Source organism: Sander vitreus, chromosome 18 (genome assembly GCF_031162955.1).
Source record: "Sander vitreus isolate 19-12246 chromosome 18, sanVit1, whole genome shotgun sequence".
Classification (NCBI taxonomy): Eukaryota; Metazoa; Chordata; class Actinopteri; order Perciformes; family Percidae; genus Sander; species Sander vitreus.
In genome coordinates this window covers 18,404,441-18,421,522 of record NC_135872.1, presented here as the reverse complement: position 1 = coordinate 18,421,522, position 17,082 = coordinate 18,404,441, and the positions used below count along the sequence as shown (strand labels likewise).

The 17,082-nt window shown below is 39.9% G+C and overlaps 1 protein-coding gene across 1 annotated transcript in view; it reads right to left on the bottom strand.

The window, feature by feature from the left end:
* The window catches only part of LOC144533769 (MAM domain-containing glycosylphosphatidylinositol anchor protein 2), a 187,025-nt gene that overhangs the window by 39,636 nt on the left and 130,307 nt on the right, over positions 1 to 17,082 (bottom strand). The window contains exon 10 of the mRNA XM_078275320.1: positions 8,856 to 9,128. Coding sequence (XP_078131446.1) covers positions 8,856 to 9,128 — 273 coding nt within the window. The remainder of the gene's footprint in view (positions 1 to 8,855; positions 9,129 to 17,082) is intronic.

Genomic DNA, 17,082 nt, shown 5'->3' with positions numbered 1-17,082 from the left:
GTAAAAAGATGTTTTATGGAGACATTATTTAAATGACAAGAAACAAGGATAGGCCTTATCAAACCAGAATTTTAAAATGTGACATTTTAAAGGGAAATCAATTAATTCCAATTGAATCGCCACAATAAGTCGATTTTTTTTGTGGGGGCGAAGTAAATCCCCACACATAATTTATGTAGAGTTCAACTTTGTTAACTCTGACATGCAAATTTGTTGACCAATATCAAACCGTCTTGACAATGCTGATATCTGAGGGAAGTGAGAGCTGGAGATTACAAAATGGTGGAAGCATATCTTGTGGCTTATTGTATTGCAGGATCCATGTTTATTTTACCTTCTCTATTAGAGTATAAACTGCTCCACAAGAAAGTCATGGTTTGCAGACAGTTATGAGACAGGCATTCATGGTACAAATGTGTCCTGAGCAAAGGTATTGCTATGTTAGTAGTCTGGCTCACCGGATGTACAGTGCTGGAATAAAGCCTGACATGCACGCCTCCCCTTCCTCTATCTCTGCTCTCTAGTTTTAGTTCATTGGTTTTAAGAAATACAAACAAGCCAGAATAGTGTAACCAGACCGTACTCCAGCGTTGTGGAAATAGGTCTGGCAATGCAAGACCATTCTGTTAGTGACTGAGCTAACTAAGTTAGCAAGCTAGTTATCAAGCTTGCTAGAGCTTTCTGAGTCACCTTCTGGTGATACCAGGCCTTAATGCTGGTGATATTCTAGATTTTTCTTAATGTCAACAAATCCCATGAAAAGAGCAAAACCAACAACTCCAACGACCGATACAATGTTTATCAAAATGAACAATGGCACTGTAGGTCGTTTGGAGTCGATCCCACATACACAACCGTGACGCCATAAATACTCACTAATGCACCAAAGGTGTATTAATCCTCAGCTGAAGATATTCCCACAATTGCACAATTTTTACATTTACAAAAAAAGGAGTTTACTTTGAGAATTTAAGTGATCTGTGTCTTTAACAGGAACGAATAAGCTTGAGGCTGAGTGCCACAGGCAGTGTATCAAAGTCTCTTTCCATGGGATATGTTGACACAAAGAGTAACGCCAGCCTTATCCTTTAAGGATAATTCATATAACGTTAGAAGAAGACAATCAGTGCTAGGGGAATCTGACTGAGTGTGCACTCAGCTGTATAATCATGCAACATTAGCTGTAACTGATGGGAAATGCCAAACGTAGGCACTATGTGCGCTAACGTATGTCTTATATCACGACAAGGGAAACAATATAATGCAAACACTGTTGGATAGTTACGCAGACAGAAGAACACATAATCCATAACACACTGGCACAGTTCATAATTTATCTGATTGCACTGTACTCAAGTTAAGTTCTAAAAGCATGCTCTTCAGATATAATCATTAAAATGCAAACAAATCAAAAGCAGTGAGGGGCCTTTGTTGGAGGAAAAAAAACAAAATTAGCAGTTACTTTTGGGCTCTGACTGGTTTGATCAATACTCATAATCATCCATGATAATAAGCCAAAATCAACACTGAGGCCATTTTATTCTCCATTTTCAGAAATTAAATTACGTTAATGATGCTTTGGGCAGCCTACTGCAGATCACTTAGCTTTTGCATAGGTAAAGCTATTTAAAATACAATATTGTAATCTGAGGGAAAGGAACAATCATTCATCAGCCAGATGAAATCATTTAATGCAGGGCAAACCTTTCTGTTTTAGAACTGATGCTATAATACAAATTTACTAAAAATTGCAACATAAAAATGCAAAGATAATTACTGTCTGCACTTCGCTTAGCAGTGTTTCTCTGAAGTTGCAGCTGTGTTTACAGCACACTGTACAGTAAATGTTACATAAGCCAGCCTGTCCGATACTGTCAGTTTTGTTCATGCTGATTATACTCTATAATAAGGCTGATAAAGAAAAGAAGAGGTTGTATTTTCCAGTAGAGCAAAGGCACGTAAGGTTAATTAAAGTGACTCATATCATTGTCATTTTCATATGTCTTTAAAGATTCCAAACAACAAAGACTCTGCTTTAGGAACACATGACTAAGATTGTATTATTGTGATTGTGCTATACTTAATTCCTTTAGATAAAGTGTTTTGTACTAATCTATTTCAGCAACTGGTTGTCCTTGAGAAAAATCTTTTAAAAGTACATTTCTTAGAGCACAATTACAGCAAAAGCAGAGACATTGTCACAAACTCACAAGTGAATCGATGTATTTTACTCAAATATACAATCTAATGTAATGATGGCTCTCACTCCTAATAATACTTTATGTGTAGTGAAGCACATTACCTAACCCACTTACACCGCTTGAAACTGATAACCCCTGGTGCGAGAAATCAAACATAAAAGCACAAAAGGCTTAATTGATTTAAAAAAAATCCTGTTTGTAACAGCAGAACCAATGCAATGATTGATAACAGCTCAGTACAACCCTTCAGGCAAGAAGTTGACCTTGTTTGCAGATTTCTTTTTCATTCTTACGGGTTTATGAACATGCCTTCTTCTTATGAAAGAAAACAGTGCCATATGCTGCTTTATGGTGCTGGACTGATGTGTGATGTGGCAGAAATGACGCTTACATATGGATGCACAGCTGGCCGAGACAAACCCAACACCACCGCATGAACAGCTAATTGACTATAGGGGAAAGACATTAGAGACATAGCACTCGGTGGTAATTGCCTGGTTGTGTCCTTTTGGAATAGAGAATAAATCTCTCTGTGGCTTTTTTAAAAAAGGAAAATAGTATTGAACTTGTAATGAGTCACATCCACCCTATTGAGCTCATTCTTCCTGAACTTCCTCTCTCCTCGCCTCCATCCACAAAAAAAGCCAGAAAGATTTCTGATCGTTGATCATATTATCTGGCATTACATTTTATTTGTCTTGACCCACTGTGACATCTGATTTTATCCTTCTTGGTGAGTATCTAGAGTGACTAATCTTATGAAATTGTATTAGTTTAAAAGAAACAGAATCACAAAAGTAGGGCAGATAAAAAAGAAATAGACAGAAAAAAGCAGAGTAGATTGTGTCTGTCGTTCAAGCCTGATAGACTTTCAGTCTGATTACAGATAACATTGTTGATATGCTGGCATTTTACTCTGACCATGTAACGTCAGGATCCATCAATTTTTTTATGTCTCTTTGAGCTGTGGAAAGTGTTCAACATCATCCACCATTTACTGCAGGGGTGAAGTGTAACCCAGGTGAACATGGCACAGACTACAAAGGCACAAATGTTCATTGGATATGCTTTATAACCCCTGAGATAGAGGAATGTGCAGGTATGAAGGTAAGATCAATTTAGTTTTTTTCTTTTACTTGAAGATATAAAAAAATGAAGACAAAAATAACCCACACAAACACTAAACAACATCAGATTGTACTACTGAAGCTCAAAAAGGCCCAAGAGGCCTATTTGAAACACACCTCCAGGAGCCTAACAAACACACAACAAATAAATCAAGATGACAAAAACATTACTAAAAAAACAAATGATGGATCAAATAATAATATATCAAAATAGACTGCAGAACGGAAATAAGATGACAGTGAGAGTGTGTCTGAGTGTGTGTGTGTGTGTGTGTGTGTGTGTGTGTGTGTGTCATACTACAATTAATACATTTTCCTCTTAAAACAATATATCATTGCCAACTCTGTGCACCATGTTCCACAATGGATTTATGCATCATTAAGAACAATGGCTACAATAAAAAGGGAAACTGGGACCATACAAGCACATCATTGTGTAGAATAGGAATTCATTTCATGAGCAAACTCGCAAAATGCAGACAATGGATCTCTGAACATTGTCCCTGAGAATGTACTTCTTCTTCTCTTCTAATTCATGTCAGACTGCCAAAAAGAGGAATTAAACATGGGAGAAATGAGAAACATTGTATGCCCTTTATATTTCTGTTTCCAGCTAAACTGCAGTATGCATTGTTTGGGAGACTGATCAATGAAGACAAAGAGGGAGAGTCAGTGTGGTCTAGCGCCGCAGAATTTGTTGTTTCATTATAAATTCTAGTTTTGCACTGATTAGACAAATGCAATGCTTTAAAGGGGCACTCCACTGATTTTACACATAGAGTTCAGTTTACTTGTCATGGTTAGCCCTACTCAGCTTGTGAAAACAGTTGTATAATTATTTATGTGGTTCTGGAGGGAGCTTTTTTAAAGTTTAAAAGTAACTCTGATGATGGCATTAGGGTTGTCTCACCTTGGGATTGAAAACTTTAATAGAAATCCTGCGATACAAACTGGAGGTTTGAAAGAAGTGTTATACATGGACATAGAGATAGAGGGGGTCTAGTGAAATATGCTGTTGACTTGCATTATGGGATATGTAGGACCCATAGTTTTAAGAGTGTAGCTCATACTTTGGGCTAAAAGTCAGAACATCTCAGCCTCTGTTGCTTCCATTTTGAACAAATCCTTTTTTATCTGTCTTTTGTAAATCCCACAAGTTTAGGAAGTGCAATAACACATTGATGGAATACACCTTTAAATTCCATGTCTGTGTATTCTGTGACCTGTGTTTCACCCCATCACTGCTTCATCAGTACACATTTGCAGATTGAGGACAAGATGTACAGTAAATGCAGACTCGTACATAAAATATTGACTTCATCAGACTGGAATGAAATCAGAGAAAAAAAGCAGCAAAGACAGTTCTTTTCTTAATCTCCCAACTCCAACACATTAGAAGATCATAATTTCAGCATTTGCTAAAAAGTCAGGCTTCCCATGACAGAGAGCCTGAGCCAAAGCTCAGTGGTACACATTACATCCCTCTGAGGGGTCTCTCCCCTGGTGCAATTTAATGGCCAACTTGGCGATTATGGTCGACTCACTGTTTCCACAGATGTCCCAATGGCTTGGCACATGGGCATCCATGCACATGCACACACACTCTCCCCTGGCACAATACACTTTTTGAGGCGACAATGTTTATATAAGCCAAAGTATGGCCAAATGCCTGACTTTGGTGAGTTTGCATGGCTGTCGGCATGGTAACATGCATGTTTTGCATAGTATGTTGACTGGAATGGTGTGTTTAATCGAGCCACAGTAGCCTCAAAACTTCTGACAAATGTGTTTATTACACATCAGCACAGCACAAGTGGAAGTCAGGCCGTGAGCGGTAAGGGAATATCCACTAAGGTGTATACCTGTCTTCACTCTGTAGAGTGGGCAACCCAAGATCCTACCTAACTGCATGGGCCATAACAAATATTCAATGAGCTTCATCTTGAAGTGGGCTTACAAGTCATTGAGAGGAGCTGATATTCTCTCCAGTAGATTATTTATATCAGACAAACTACAAACTAGTGTTGATCTCATTTGTGGCTATTGAATTTCAGCATAACATGAAAAAAAAATCTTAACGAATAAGAGCTGGAGTTAAGGGAATGGGGCATGCCAGATTTCATGGATGATGGGAGGAACAAAAGTGGATTTTCTGCACCATGCTCCTGCACTCAGGGGGTTACTAAAAGAGCCTCCATACCTTTGGCAACCACTGAGTCCAGATTGTGGGAATCTGGAGCATTGGGCGGGAGGAATGGAGCGATGGTGGGAGAGAGAGGGAAGGGTGGATGGAGGATGAAAGGAAAGAAAGGGGAGTGGAGGTAGGAAGAGGGGGATAGAGAACATGAGCAATAGCAGGCAAAACCCCAGCCCTGTTGAGAAAAACAAATGGCTGGAGGGGACTATCTGCTTCTGTCTCGCTGCTCTAGCTGTTTCACCAGGGAGGACTGATTTATGACACGCACAGGGGGGGTGCCCATCTTTCTCTCTCTGGAGATGATAGAGAGACGTTTAAAATGAGAAAGATGAAGAATGAGGGAAAGCAAACATGGACAAAGAGAGAAAGAAACAACAAGAGAGGAAATCAAGTGGACAAAAGGTAGGATTAGAAGACAGCAATAGATGAGTGAAATAGATAGTACCAAAGAAGAGAGCAACCTTAGTGGCAGAGGATCAAAGTGACAAATACTCCTCCTGTGACCCTGCAGCTCCTGTCTCTAATGGGAGGTCTGGGAGATTGAAACCTCAGCCAGAGTTCCTGCGGTCACTCAACGCGGCCAAACTAATTTGGTCCTGTCATAACAACCAACAAGGAGACACTTCCAGCTTTTTGGTGAAAAAAAAGGCTATCTAATAAAATAGCAGAAAGGGGGTAAGTGTGTATTATCTGAAAGAACAGGTTTACTATGTGAGACTGAGCAAGAGGCAACAGGATTGATGTGTCATATTCATATTGATCTATTTTTTTTTATTTATTTCACTCTTCTTTAAAAAATAATTATCTATCACACGCAGAGAAATCGATGCAACTAAAACACAGTGTGACAAGGACTGTTATGTGTTTGAGGAGCTCAACTATCAAAAAAGTTCACGGCGAATACTTAACTGGAGTGCATACGCAAGGAAATGATGAAATATGGTATGTGTATGATATGTTACTTTAAACGATTGAACATCAACTGTGTAATCACGGCTTAGCAACAGTAACCAGGCACACCAGGTCTGTAAAACTTTGATTTCTTCACTTGTTCAAGTGGGGTACATGGGGCCGTAGTAAGAGCTATCCTTGGCATTTAAAGAGCAAAAGCGCAAGTAAGAATTTGTCTGCTCTAAAATGAGCTGCACATGTTAGTATATCCAGCTAACTAGCTTACTACAACCTATAGTAATATCGTAACCCAGTGTTACTTCCAAGGAGGAAACATTTTTCATATTACACTACTGGTGGGGTTACAGGTTGTGTTAATAACTGTTTAGAATAGAATAGAATCTACTGTATGGAAGCTGGCTGGATCCTACTATCAGAGCTTAGGCTAACTTTAGCATCTTTGTCCTGCTCTTCATGAGATTTGAGGCAGCAACCCATGCCAACCTCAATATCAGAGACAGTGTTACTTGCGTTAAACACATTGGTTAGTCCTCATCCTAGAAGCTTTCTCTCTTTATTTTTCAGGCCCTATCTTGCACCCGACGCAGCACAAAGCCCGACGCAAGTGTCTCTGCTAGTTTAAGACCGATGCAGTTGTCAATTTACCATCCAGCGCCCACGTGGTTTAAATAGCAAATCCACCTGCTCCCATCTGTGCGCCCATGGGCGTGCTGGTCTTACAGGGAGGTATCTTCAGGTGCATTCTTGGCGTATTGCTATCTTGAGGCAGCAGAAAGTGATCGGGCCATTGACCAACAAAAACCTGGTCTAAAGTCAATAATTCATTGGGTCAGTCATTGTTATTTTAACAGCACATTAGTAAAATGCGCCTAGGCTCGTGCACAGCGCGCACACACTATGCTTGTTACAAACTCAGGGACGCGCAGCAGCACACAAACATGCAAAAGATTAAAAATTAAAATATTACAATGTGAAATAGTATTATGATATGATCTGCTCGCGCACTTTCACTTCACGCATGAGCAGATCAGTTTCTTCTCCTGAAAATCTCTCCTTCCTGCTTAAGGTTAGGGTTAGGTGCCTTGAAGTCAACGGTCGCAGCGCTGCCTTGAAGTCGATTAGGCATTGGTTATGGTTATGGTTAGGGTTAAGGTTAGGTGCTATTAAGTCAACAGTCGCAGAGCTGCCTGGAAGGAGACGTTGGGGGCTTAAAACACCACCGAGCTACTAAGTACAACCCTTTTGAACCATGCGCCTGGCACACTGACCTTTTTTTCCGCCGTTAAACTAGCAAAAGTGGATTTGTACATGCCCTAGACGCACCTGCGCCAGGCGCTTCACACTGTGCGCTTAAATCGTTAAAATAGGGCCCTTCATGTTTCTTTATTTCCATCCGTCTTTTACATAGATCATTAACTGGTATGGACATCTATCCTCAGTCTATTAGTAGATTTTTACAAGTAATCAGCTTGAAACCAACAGTAGGCCAGAGACAGTGTTTTCAACCAACTCATGGAGTTAATGTTAGCTTAATTAGCTAGCTAACTACAGCTGATAAAATTAGCTTGCAACAGTTGTCATTAGGGTCGTGGCAAAGGGGTTGGGTGCAAGGCTCTTTGCTAACTTGACACCCTACTCATTGACAGTTCTACTGCACGCAGTGGGGCTCGGTTCTACGAGGGTGCAAAAGTATGCATTTCATTGTTTAAAATGTTGTACCATGATTTGAAATTTGAATAATAAATGCCAAGCGCAAGGTGGTAGGTGCATGGACTGTGTGGGCGTCTCTATGCGCACCTTTTATTTTTGTACATGTATGTGCAGCAGCACGATGTGTAAAAGGGCTCAGTTTAGGTGAATAAGATCAGCAGGTGTTGTTATTATGAAATACTCTCTCAGCCAATCACATCACTGGTCCTATAGCTCTCTATTTACTGAAGGGAAACACAGTGAATGGTAACGACACTGCGCTCTGCCGTGTCACTTCTCACTGGCTGCAGAGTTATTACCATATCAGTCCTGCTGCCTTCATATGCTGCAGGGATTTCATGAAATGAAGGAGAAGCTTTTCATACAGTATGAAAAACAGGAATTTCATTTTAGAAGCATGTTGGGTCAGTCATAAAAAAATTAAAAAAAAACTGCAGGATTGCAGGCCAGACGCAAGGCACAATAAACGGTCACCGACTAAAAACGAAAATCTGTGTTTGTCTGCCTTTGTCTGAAATCGGGGACCCATTGTTTAAAAAATTCCAAGTGACAAATCAGCTCCTATTATCATTATAAACAGCATGTGCTGTGCGAGAAAAGGAAAGGCTAACAGGCATAGCAACAGTAACTAAGGCCTTAGAGAACAGTCAATTCCTAACGGTATTAAAAAATGAAAAGGAGAAATCTTTAACGACAAACACTCCTTACCTGTAACCTGGAAGGTGCATTTGCCTGCTCCGGCCTCATTGATGACATTACAGGTGTACTCCCCCCAGCCATCTCGATTAAGGCTGCGGATGGTGTACTCCGTCTCGTCTCTTTGGGCATCGAAGGCTCCAGCGTGGAGCAGCCGGTTTGATAGGAGCCACTCGAATCGCAGCACGCGGGAAGGGTGGGCTCGCAAAACCCTGCAGGACATCACAACAGGCCTCCCCAGGCCCTGACGCATCTCCATGTAAACCGGCTCCACCGTCGGAGGGTCTGAATGGGAGACAGAAGGACTCAGATGAGTTCAGCCAACATTTGATATGGACAGAAAAGTGTGTCAAGGATGTTAGTGCAGTGGTTGAATGGATGGATATAAAAGAACACAAAAGAGAAGCTTTTGATAAAGAGGGAAAAAATGGTGTGAATGGGAGGAAGGTGAGCTGACGTCTATACAAGACAGATGCTATTCAGGTGAGGCCCCCTCGGTCAGACTAGATTGTCTTTGACCTCCAGAGATGTGTACAGAGAAAAAAATCTGGAAGACAGAAAAGACTCAGAATATAGTTGATGGTATGAGATACAAAAACTAAAACTAAATAAGGACATGTTATGAAAGCGTGAAAGCAAAAGGAAAATGGCTCTGAGCGATGTACTCAAAGCTCGCTGTAGACCCAAAAACATAACAAAAGAAAGAAAATACAAGTTTTTTTGAATGATAACCAACTCATATTTAAATCATGCACCGACACAGAAAGGCAGAGAAATATTTTCGAGGACACTCTAATATTGGAACATGAATGGGAGCGGTGAGCAAGGGGAGAAAAAGGTGAAATTGAAGCATATTGCAAGTAAACTTTAAACAATCAGCACCGCAAAGTCAATACACCTCAGTAATAAATGAAGAATGACGAGTGAAAACAATTGTAGGGAGAGCAGCAATGGGTGCAGGAAGATCAATTTTGCAGAAAAACTTGAACAATGTTATGAACGAAATCAGTCACGCTTCATGGGAAAATTGGTAACAGGATGATGAAGTGCATCTCAAGCTTTCAAAATGGAAAATTAATAACTTATTTGAGTATCTGACAGGCTTTACCTCTTCCACCACACAGACAACCTGGTGGTTAATAATTTAGTCAGGCGTCTCAGAACAAAGTGAGGAACTGAATATGACTTTGATGCAACCCAGACCCTCCCTCACGCGCAATTCTATATTTTATCTGACGTTAAATGTGTGTTTGATTATGTGCATGGTAACGAAACGTGTGTGTTTGCGAAGACAAATGTGTGTAAGTGCCTGAAATGGTTATGAATAATTTCCCCATCTTAAGCATCTTTGCTCTTGACATGCTCATACAGATGCTTGACAAAAGCCATGGCGGGGCTTGAAAAACAACAGCGAATGCTGAGGAGAAAAGACAGAATGACACAGAGCAGCTTAATTGCCTGAAATTAGCATATTTCCTGACAGAGTAAAGGGGAGGTGGGTTGCTATAGCCAGAGCTGGGTTACTTTTTATAATGTAATATGTTACAGATCACTGATTACCTGATTGAAACTGTAATCTGCAACATAATCTCCTACATTATTCACACGCAGTAATATAATCTAATTACAGAGCCTTCCAAACTTAATAGGATATGCAATTAAATGAACAGTTTATTAAAATTTACAGCATATCATTTGATAACACTATTAATTGCACTATCTACAACCTTAATCAGGCATGTTTTTAAAGGTCCCATATTGTGCTTATTTTCAGGTTTATCTTGTATTTTGGGTTTCTACTAGAACATGTTTACATGCTTTAATGTTGAAAAAACATTATTTTTCTTATACTTTTTGTCTGAATATTCCTGTATTCACCCTCTGTCTGAAACGCTCCGTTTTAGCGCCTGTCTCTTTAAGGTCCCCTCCCAAAAAAATCCCAGTTTAGTTTGATTGGTCTTCTAAATCTTTACTCTCTGAGCCTGTGCTCCGTCATTGCAGCCGGGAAATGAACATAAGCAGCATGTCCTATATATATATATATATATATATATATATATATATATATATATACTATAGTTGTGACATCACAACTGTATGGAAGTCCTGTCAGCTCCGTTTCTGAATCTGGTCTGTGTGCATTTCTCTGTGGATTGAGCATTTTTTAAACTTTCACAGTATTTATACAGCAAGTCTCTCAATACAGACATGGTAATCTCACTTTTACAATATGGGACCTTTAAAAAAATGTGGAAGATGCTAAAGTATTCCAAGCCAAATCTTTTTAAGGAATCTAATAAATACTTGCATGTTTTACAGAAATGTTTTGCTGTGTTTCATTTTTGTTTTTCTGTTGCACATAATTGAGTTAACATCAGCCAATGCGTAGAGCAGGGCAGGTCCTCCAGGCCAGCGAGGTGCACTGGGTAAAAGTTGGGCAGTAAAACATCAGGCTGTATACAAAATGATAAGCCATCACAATCTAAAGTGGGATCTTACTTTTCTTATCACACAAAAACCTTGAATTCACACAGCAGCTGCTATGATATTCCCATTTAGGGACCACAATGGAAATAAGTCTTTGGGCTTTATTGTGTCATCCCTGACTATTTATGTATTTTTAATGTATGACACATGTACTGTTTCATATTTTTATATTTAGGTGGTCAAATAAAATCAATCAATAAATCAATGATTATTGACACATCATTAGATGGGATAATGACTGGCTGAAATGTGATAACTAATCATAATCATAACACACAGGATGACAGAAAAAGTAAACAACCTATTTGTTTTGGAAACAAATATTCAGAGAGGTTTGGACAAAAAGTTTGCCTCCTTCACCTAATGCTGTTCAGAAGGTGGAGAGGAAAGCAGCTTTCATCTCCGCTAAATGAAACAGCAATCACTTCCTCCTTCAAATGAGCCTTGCCTGGGCTTTTACCCAAACCCAATGGCTTATCTCTGACTCCAAAAGAAGGGTCTGAATTTCTACTTATAACATTAAAATTGTAGGTTTGTGTGTGGCGGTGAATCACAGCCCAGCTCCACAGCCTCCCTGAGTGGCACTAGACCAAATTGCAGTAAGTGCATTTCCATTGACAGAAAAAGACAAATGAAGACAGGGTTTGGGTCTGCAGCAAATGAAAAAAAAAATCTCTTATATAACTAAAACAACACTTAAACAAGGGCACATGGCTCATCTCCCCCTGTGCATCTCCTGTGAAACAGCTGCCCAGCCAACATGAGGAGAAAAGGAACGAAAAGGTCCTGTGTGATATTCCCTGAGCAGTGCTCGCCATGGTTAGTGTAGCAGCTAGGGCGGCGAGGGCTCAGAGTTGCTGTAAGTCACAGACTGAGGGAAAACCCTGTGCACTGGCTGAGACGTAATCCATCATAAGTCACCAGTGGATACTTTGACAGTAATGTGGAGAAAAACAACATTTAGGAGCATGCAGGCCTTTTCCCCATGGTCCATATAGACCGCCATCTACAGGGAGGACAGAACAAAGACATGGGTATGCACGGGGGAAATATGCATGTGTGTTTTTGAGCGTGTGTGGGAGGCTGAGGTGAATGTGTGGTATGCGTGCAGCTGCATTTCTGAAATACTGCTTGACTGGTTTTCAATAAACTTCAAATTCAGTCAGAATGGGTTACATTTTTCTTCCATGTGCCTCAGGTGAGTGCATCAAGAGAAGGACACACAACTCCTGTTGGCAAGCCCGCAGGAGTAGATTGTACTGTAGAGTCTGCGCATGTGCACATGAAGTGTGTTCTGTATATGTGACTGCATTCCTTCCATATGGTGAGATGTTTATTTGGTTTTTGGTTTTTCTTTCTTCTTCGTTTTTACTCCCGAAAGCAACACAATATTTTCCCCTTATGGCTCAGTACTCAGACCTTTGATTTACATAAGAGTACCAACACTACAATGTGAAAATAGGCCATGTAAAAGTCTGCATTCCAAATCCTATTTAAATACAACTACGGAACAACTATCTTAATTAATTCAAACTACTCAGTGAAGTGCAGAATAATGGCCCCTGATATACTATATTATTACTGCAAATTTTCATATAAAAGCCAGTATTCAAATACATAACAACACAAACAAATAAAGGTTGGCCACTAACACAGGCCAGGAAAAACAAACAAACCTGTAGCCTCCTACAGTAGCTCACATGGTACATGTCAGTACAATGTAAATGACCACAGCATTTCCATCAGTGGAACAACACTCATGTTATACTCACTACTCTGCCGCTCTAAAATAATGCTTTATTCTTTGCTGTACACCTGATCGATGTAAGGTTACCGCCGACAAAACTCAACAGTTCTCTTTTTCACATTAAAAGCATTTCTAGAAAGAGAAGGCTGCAATACTTTTAATGTAAACATTCTAAAGTGTTGAGATTCATCGATGGTAGCTTAACATTGTTTGGGGAAAAAGGCGAAGTGGAACGCCCTACATTACTGTTGTTGTGGTGATGGAATTAGTGCTATTGAATTGGACATTGTACTGGATGTATTAAGACAACAGGTGAACATAGAGGAAGTTTGGCATTAACTAGGGAACAGAGGGGATTAGACATACATTAAAGGCCTGGAGCTCTCTACCACTGAGGTAAATAAAGGCCCCGGCCTCTATTTGAGAATTTGCACTATATATTATAGCTTTATGTTGTTAATACTTACTGATGCAAATATGTGTCAACAGCAGCTTACTGTTGTAGCTGTTTAAGGTAGAGCTACTTTTAACTACCTTATATACTGTTGGCTAGTTTAGTCTAGTGGTTCCTAACAGAGGGGTTGTATCCCCTCCTATGGGTCATAAAATGAATCTGGGGGATCGGGAGAGGATTATAATGGGGTAGGAGAAAATAAAGCTATATCTGATACACACATTGTTTTTCAGGTTTTGGACTTTAGATTTAATCTTTGCTTTTGTGTGAAATATCAATTAATGTAACTAATTAGAACAAATGTAAAACAAAGATATATATCAGCAAAAGGAGTACACGTGGAATCTTTTAGATGAGGAAGTAAAAATGTGTTACACGCTACAAAGATTTAAAGAAAATACTAAAAAGTAAGATGATTAACAAATCTAAAAGCGAGGCATGAATGGCAATGTGTATATGAATGGGAATGTATTTTGTTTTGTTTATTTTTCAATTTTTTTTACTTCTGCACATATGTGTGATAATATGTATATAAAATACAGAAATTAATGATAATACATTTTATAAAACTGATAATATCCTGAGGGACCTAAGAATAAAATAAGAATAAAATAGAATGTAAAAAGGATAGGTGAAATAAGCAAATGCTTCACCTAGCTAGGTAGCTACACCTTTTCGATCAGTATTGATTATAAAAGAGTTAAGATGACATTGAATGAACTAAGGTGACACTTTACCTTTTATGTTATGTAAGTGATGTTGTGTATTTATGTGATTGATTAACTGATTGAAATAAACTAAACTAAAACTAAACTAATTCGGCCCCAAACTGTTTGGTTTTTAATGCTTGCTTCCTGAATTTAAAGCTGCAGACACACAGACCAGACGGCCGACCCTCGGCAGAAAAGGCAGTTGGACTGATCAGTGTCCCCAAGTTGGTCAAAAAAGTGCCTCGGAACACACCAAAGCGACGAGACGTAATACGTCTCCATAACAGCAGGCGGCGCTAATCTGTATTGTCGCCCAAAAATTAATTCATCGAAACGTGTTTCTGAAAACATTTTAAGCGAGAAATAGGCCATGCGGTTGCTGAATCTGTCTTCATTTCAGATCAACAAAGGTCAGTTTAAAAGATTTTCGTCAGAATTTGAGAGACATCTAGTCACGCTCATTCCGCTCCCCGTTTCCAGGTTAGCACTCTACCAATCAGATGGGTCATTTGAGTCCGACTGCCGGCAGTGCCCGCCCCGCCTATTATACATGTCAAATCGGCCAAAATGAAGGACGACGACCCCTCGGCCGGACAACAGCACGGAACACACCGAACAGACCGATTATCGGCTTGGTGTGTCATCGCCTTAAATGAAAGCATCTGAGAAGTTTAAAGCAGAAATCACTCTTTATAGACACTCATAGACAACTATGCACTGTTTTTTGTATGGGGTCACACACCAACATGGTTGAGAACAACTGCTTTAATATTTTACAATGTATTGTATTTTATATCATGTTTGTGGATTAAAAAGTAGAATATTTTCCTCTGAAATGTCGTGGAGTAGAAGTATAAAGAAGCATAAAATTGAAATACTCAAGTAAAATACCTCAAAATTGTATTTAAGTACAGTACTTGAATAAATGTGCTTAGTTACTTTCCACCACTGCTGTACGGCTGGTGTGACATCGGTGCTCCTTGTTGTTACATCCATTTATTCATTTATATCAACACATGTTGGGTTAACATGTGATATGCCAGCACTCAATCCCAGAAACATGTCACGTTTCACACAACAGCCTTCAGCAGCTGCACGTGGGAGCATGAAGGAAACACAGGCCTTGTTTTTGTATGGAAGCAAAAGCATTCTTGTGGGAGAATAACCTTTGTAGCATAACATGCTTCAATATCAAGTCTTGATGGAGGAAATAACATTCATTAGGAAGTCAAACTGATATATACAGAATACTAAATGATAACTCTGATTCAACTGATTTATAATGAATCCCTGTGTTGAATAATGCAGGGAAACCCTGCTCCGCATCAACGTGCCCTCCTTTCCTCATACTGCAATCAAACAATGAACTTAAGCATCATCTGCATTACCATATTGTTATTAAAACTTAGGGATAATTTATGAACTTAAATATACAATTAATGATAATCAATGTAGACTCGTCAGTGCGAGGAGAGGCCTAGTGATCCGCTAATAGGTTTAGCTCAGTCATTGACCAAGTTATGAATTATTCTGTCTAAGCTGTGTGCATGCTTCTGTTTACTGTACAACCTACATACTCACTGACCTTTTCTGGTGTGGATTTGATGTGGCTGATCAATTCAATATTGTCCCATAAATAAGGTTATTAAAATTCCATCCCCAAATGCAGTGTGTGAGCCCTGCTGTAATGCAAAAGATTAATTTGCTGGCGTTAGGCTAATGTGAATCGCTCTAATATGATTCACATTAGAGTGGGCCTCAGGGGCCAGCATTGCAGGCCTTCTTGATGCAGAAAGGAAAATTAATTAAAGACAATAATCGTGTAATTTTCCTCATTACTTTTGCCCAGACAGTAGCTCTTTATCCTGGTGTGTCTTTTTGATGTATGTCAGAGAGCGAGTTGCTCGCTCACGGGGACAGTTGCACGGTTGCGTCAGGCAGGTGTCATGGGCGATGTGAAGAGGAACAGAAGGGAAGCCCGGATAAAAGAAACATGTGCATCTGGGCTGAAGTAGAGCTTGATAACTCTCACTCTGACAGACAGTGCTATCTAGGACAGGAGACCACTCTATACCTCCTTCTTCCCTCTATTTCTCTCTGTTTCCTCACTCCCTCTCTAAAGCCCCTGGACCATGCCAAGTCAGTTTGACTAAGAACATTAGGGTGTCACAGCTCGGGATTTGGCGTTTGCAATTCTATTAGAGCGACGAGTCTAAAGGCAGACGTCTTCCATTCCCTCTACCTCTCCTCCTGGCGTCGCCTCTGCCAGCCAACAGATGCAGGTTTTTACATATCAAAGCTGTTGACTTGCCAGAGTCGTTCCTTCACGCCTCTAATGCTCTTTGCTTCATAGGACTGTACCTCGGTCCCTTGATCAACTTACTAAACGCGGCTTTGCACATGGCTCACCACCAAAGGCGGGTGGCTCACGCTGGGACCTGGAAATGCAGGCGAGAAAAGCATCTCAGAGGGATTGGCTTGTGCTTACACACCATGAGACAGGCCAAGAGAAAGAAGGGAGGGGGCATACCGACAGGCGAACAAAGCAAACAACAAAAGCAGGGCCAGATTGTGTTAATAAAGTAAATTCTCAAGCTGAGAAAGATGAGCAAAGGTCTATGTATTTGGCAAACGCGACAGAGTCAACAGTTGAAGTGTAAATGTGGTGGACCCATTTCCTCTGATGCACTCAAAGTGTGTCAAAGCAATACAACAACTCAAGTGTGCTCTTAAAACTTGCACTTTGATGCAAAGTATCAATACGTAACAAGAGTCTGACGAGGAGCTGTACTGGCTCTTAAGTGAGAACATGGCAGAATGATTGATTTTACAATACTAAAG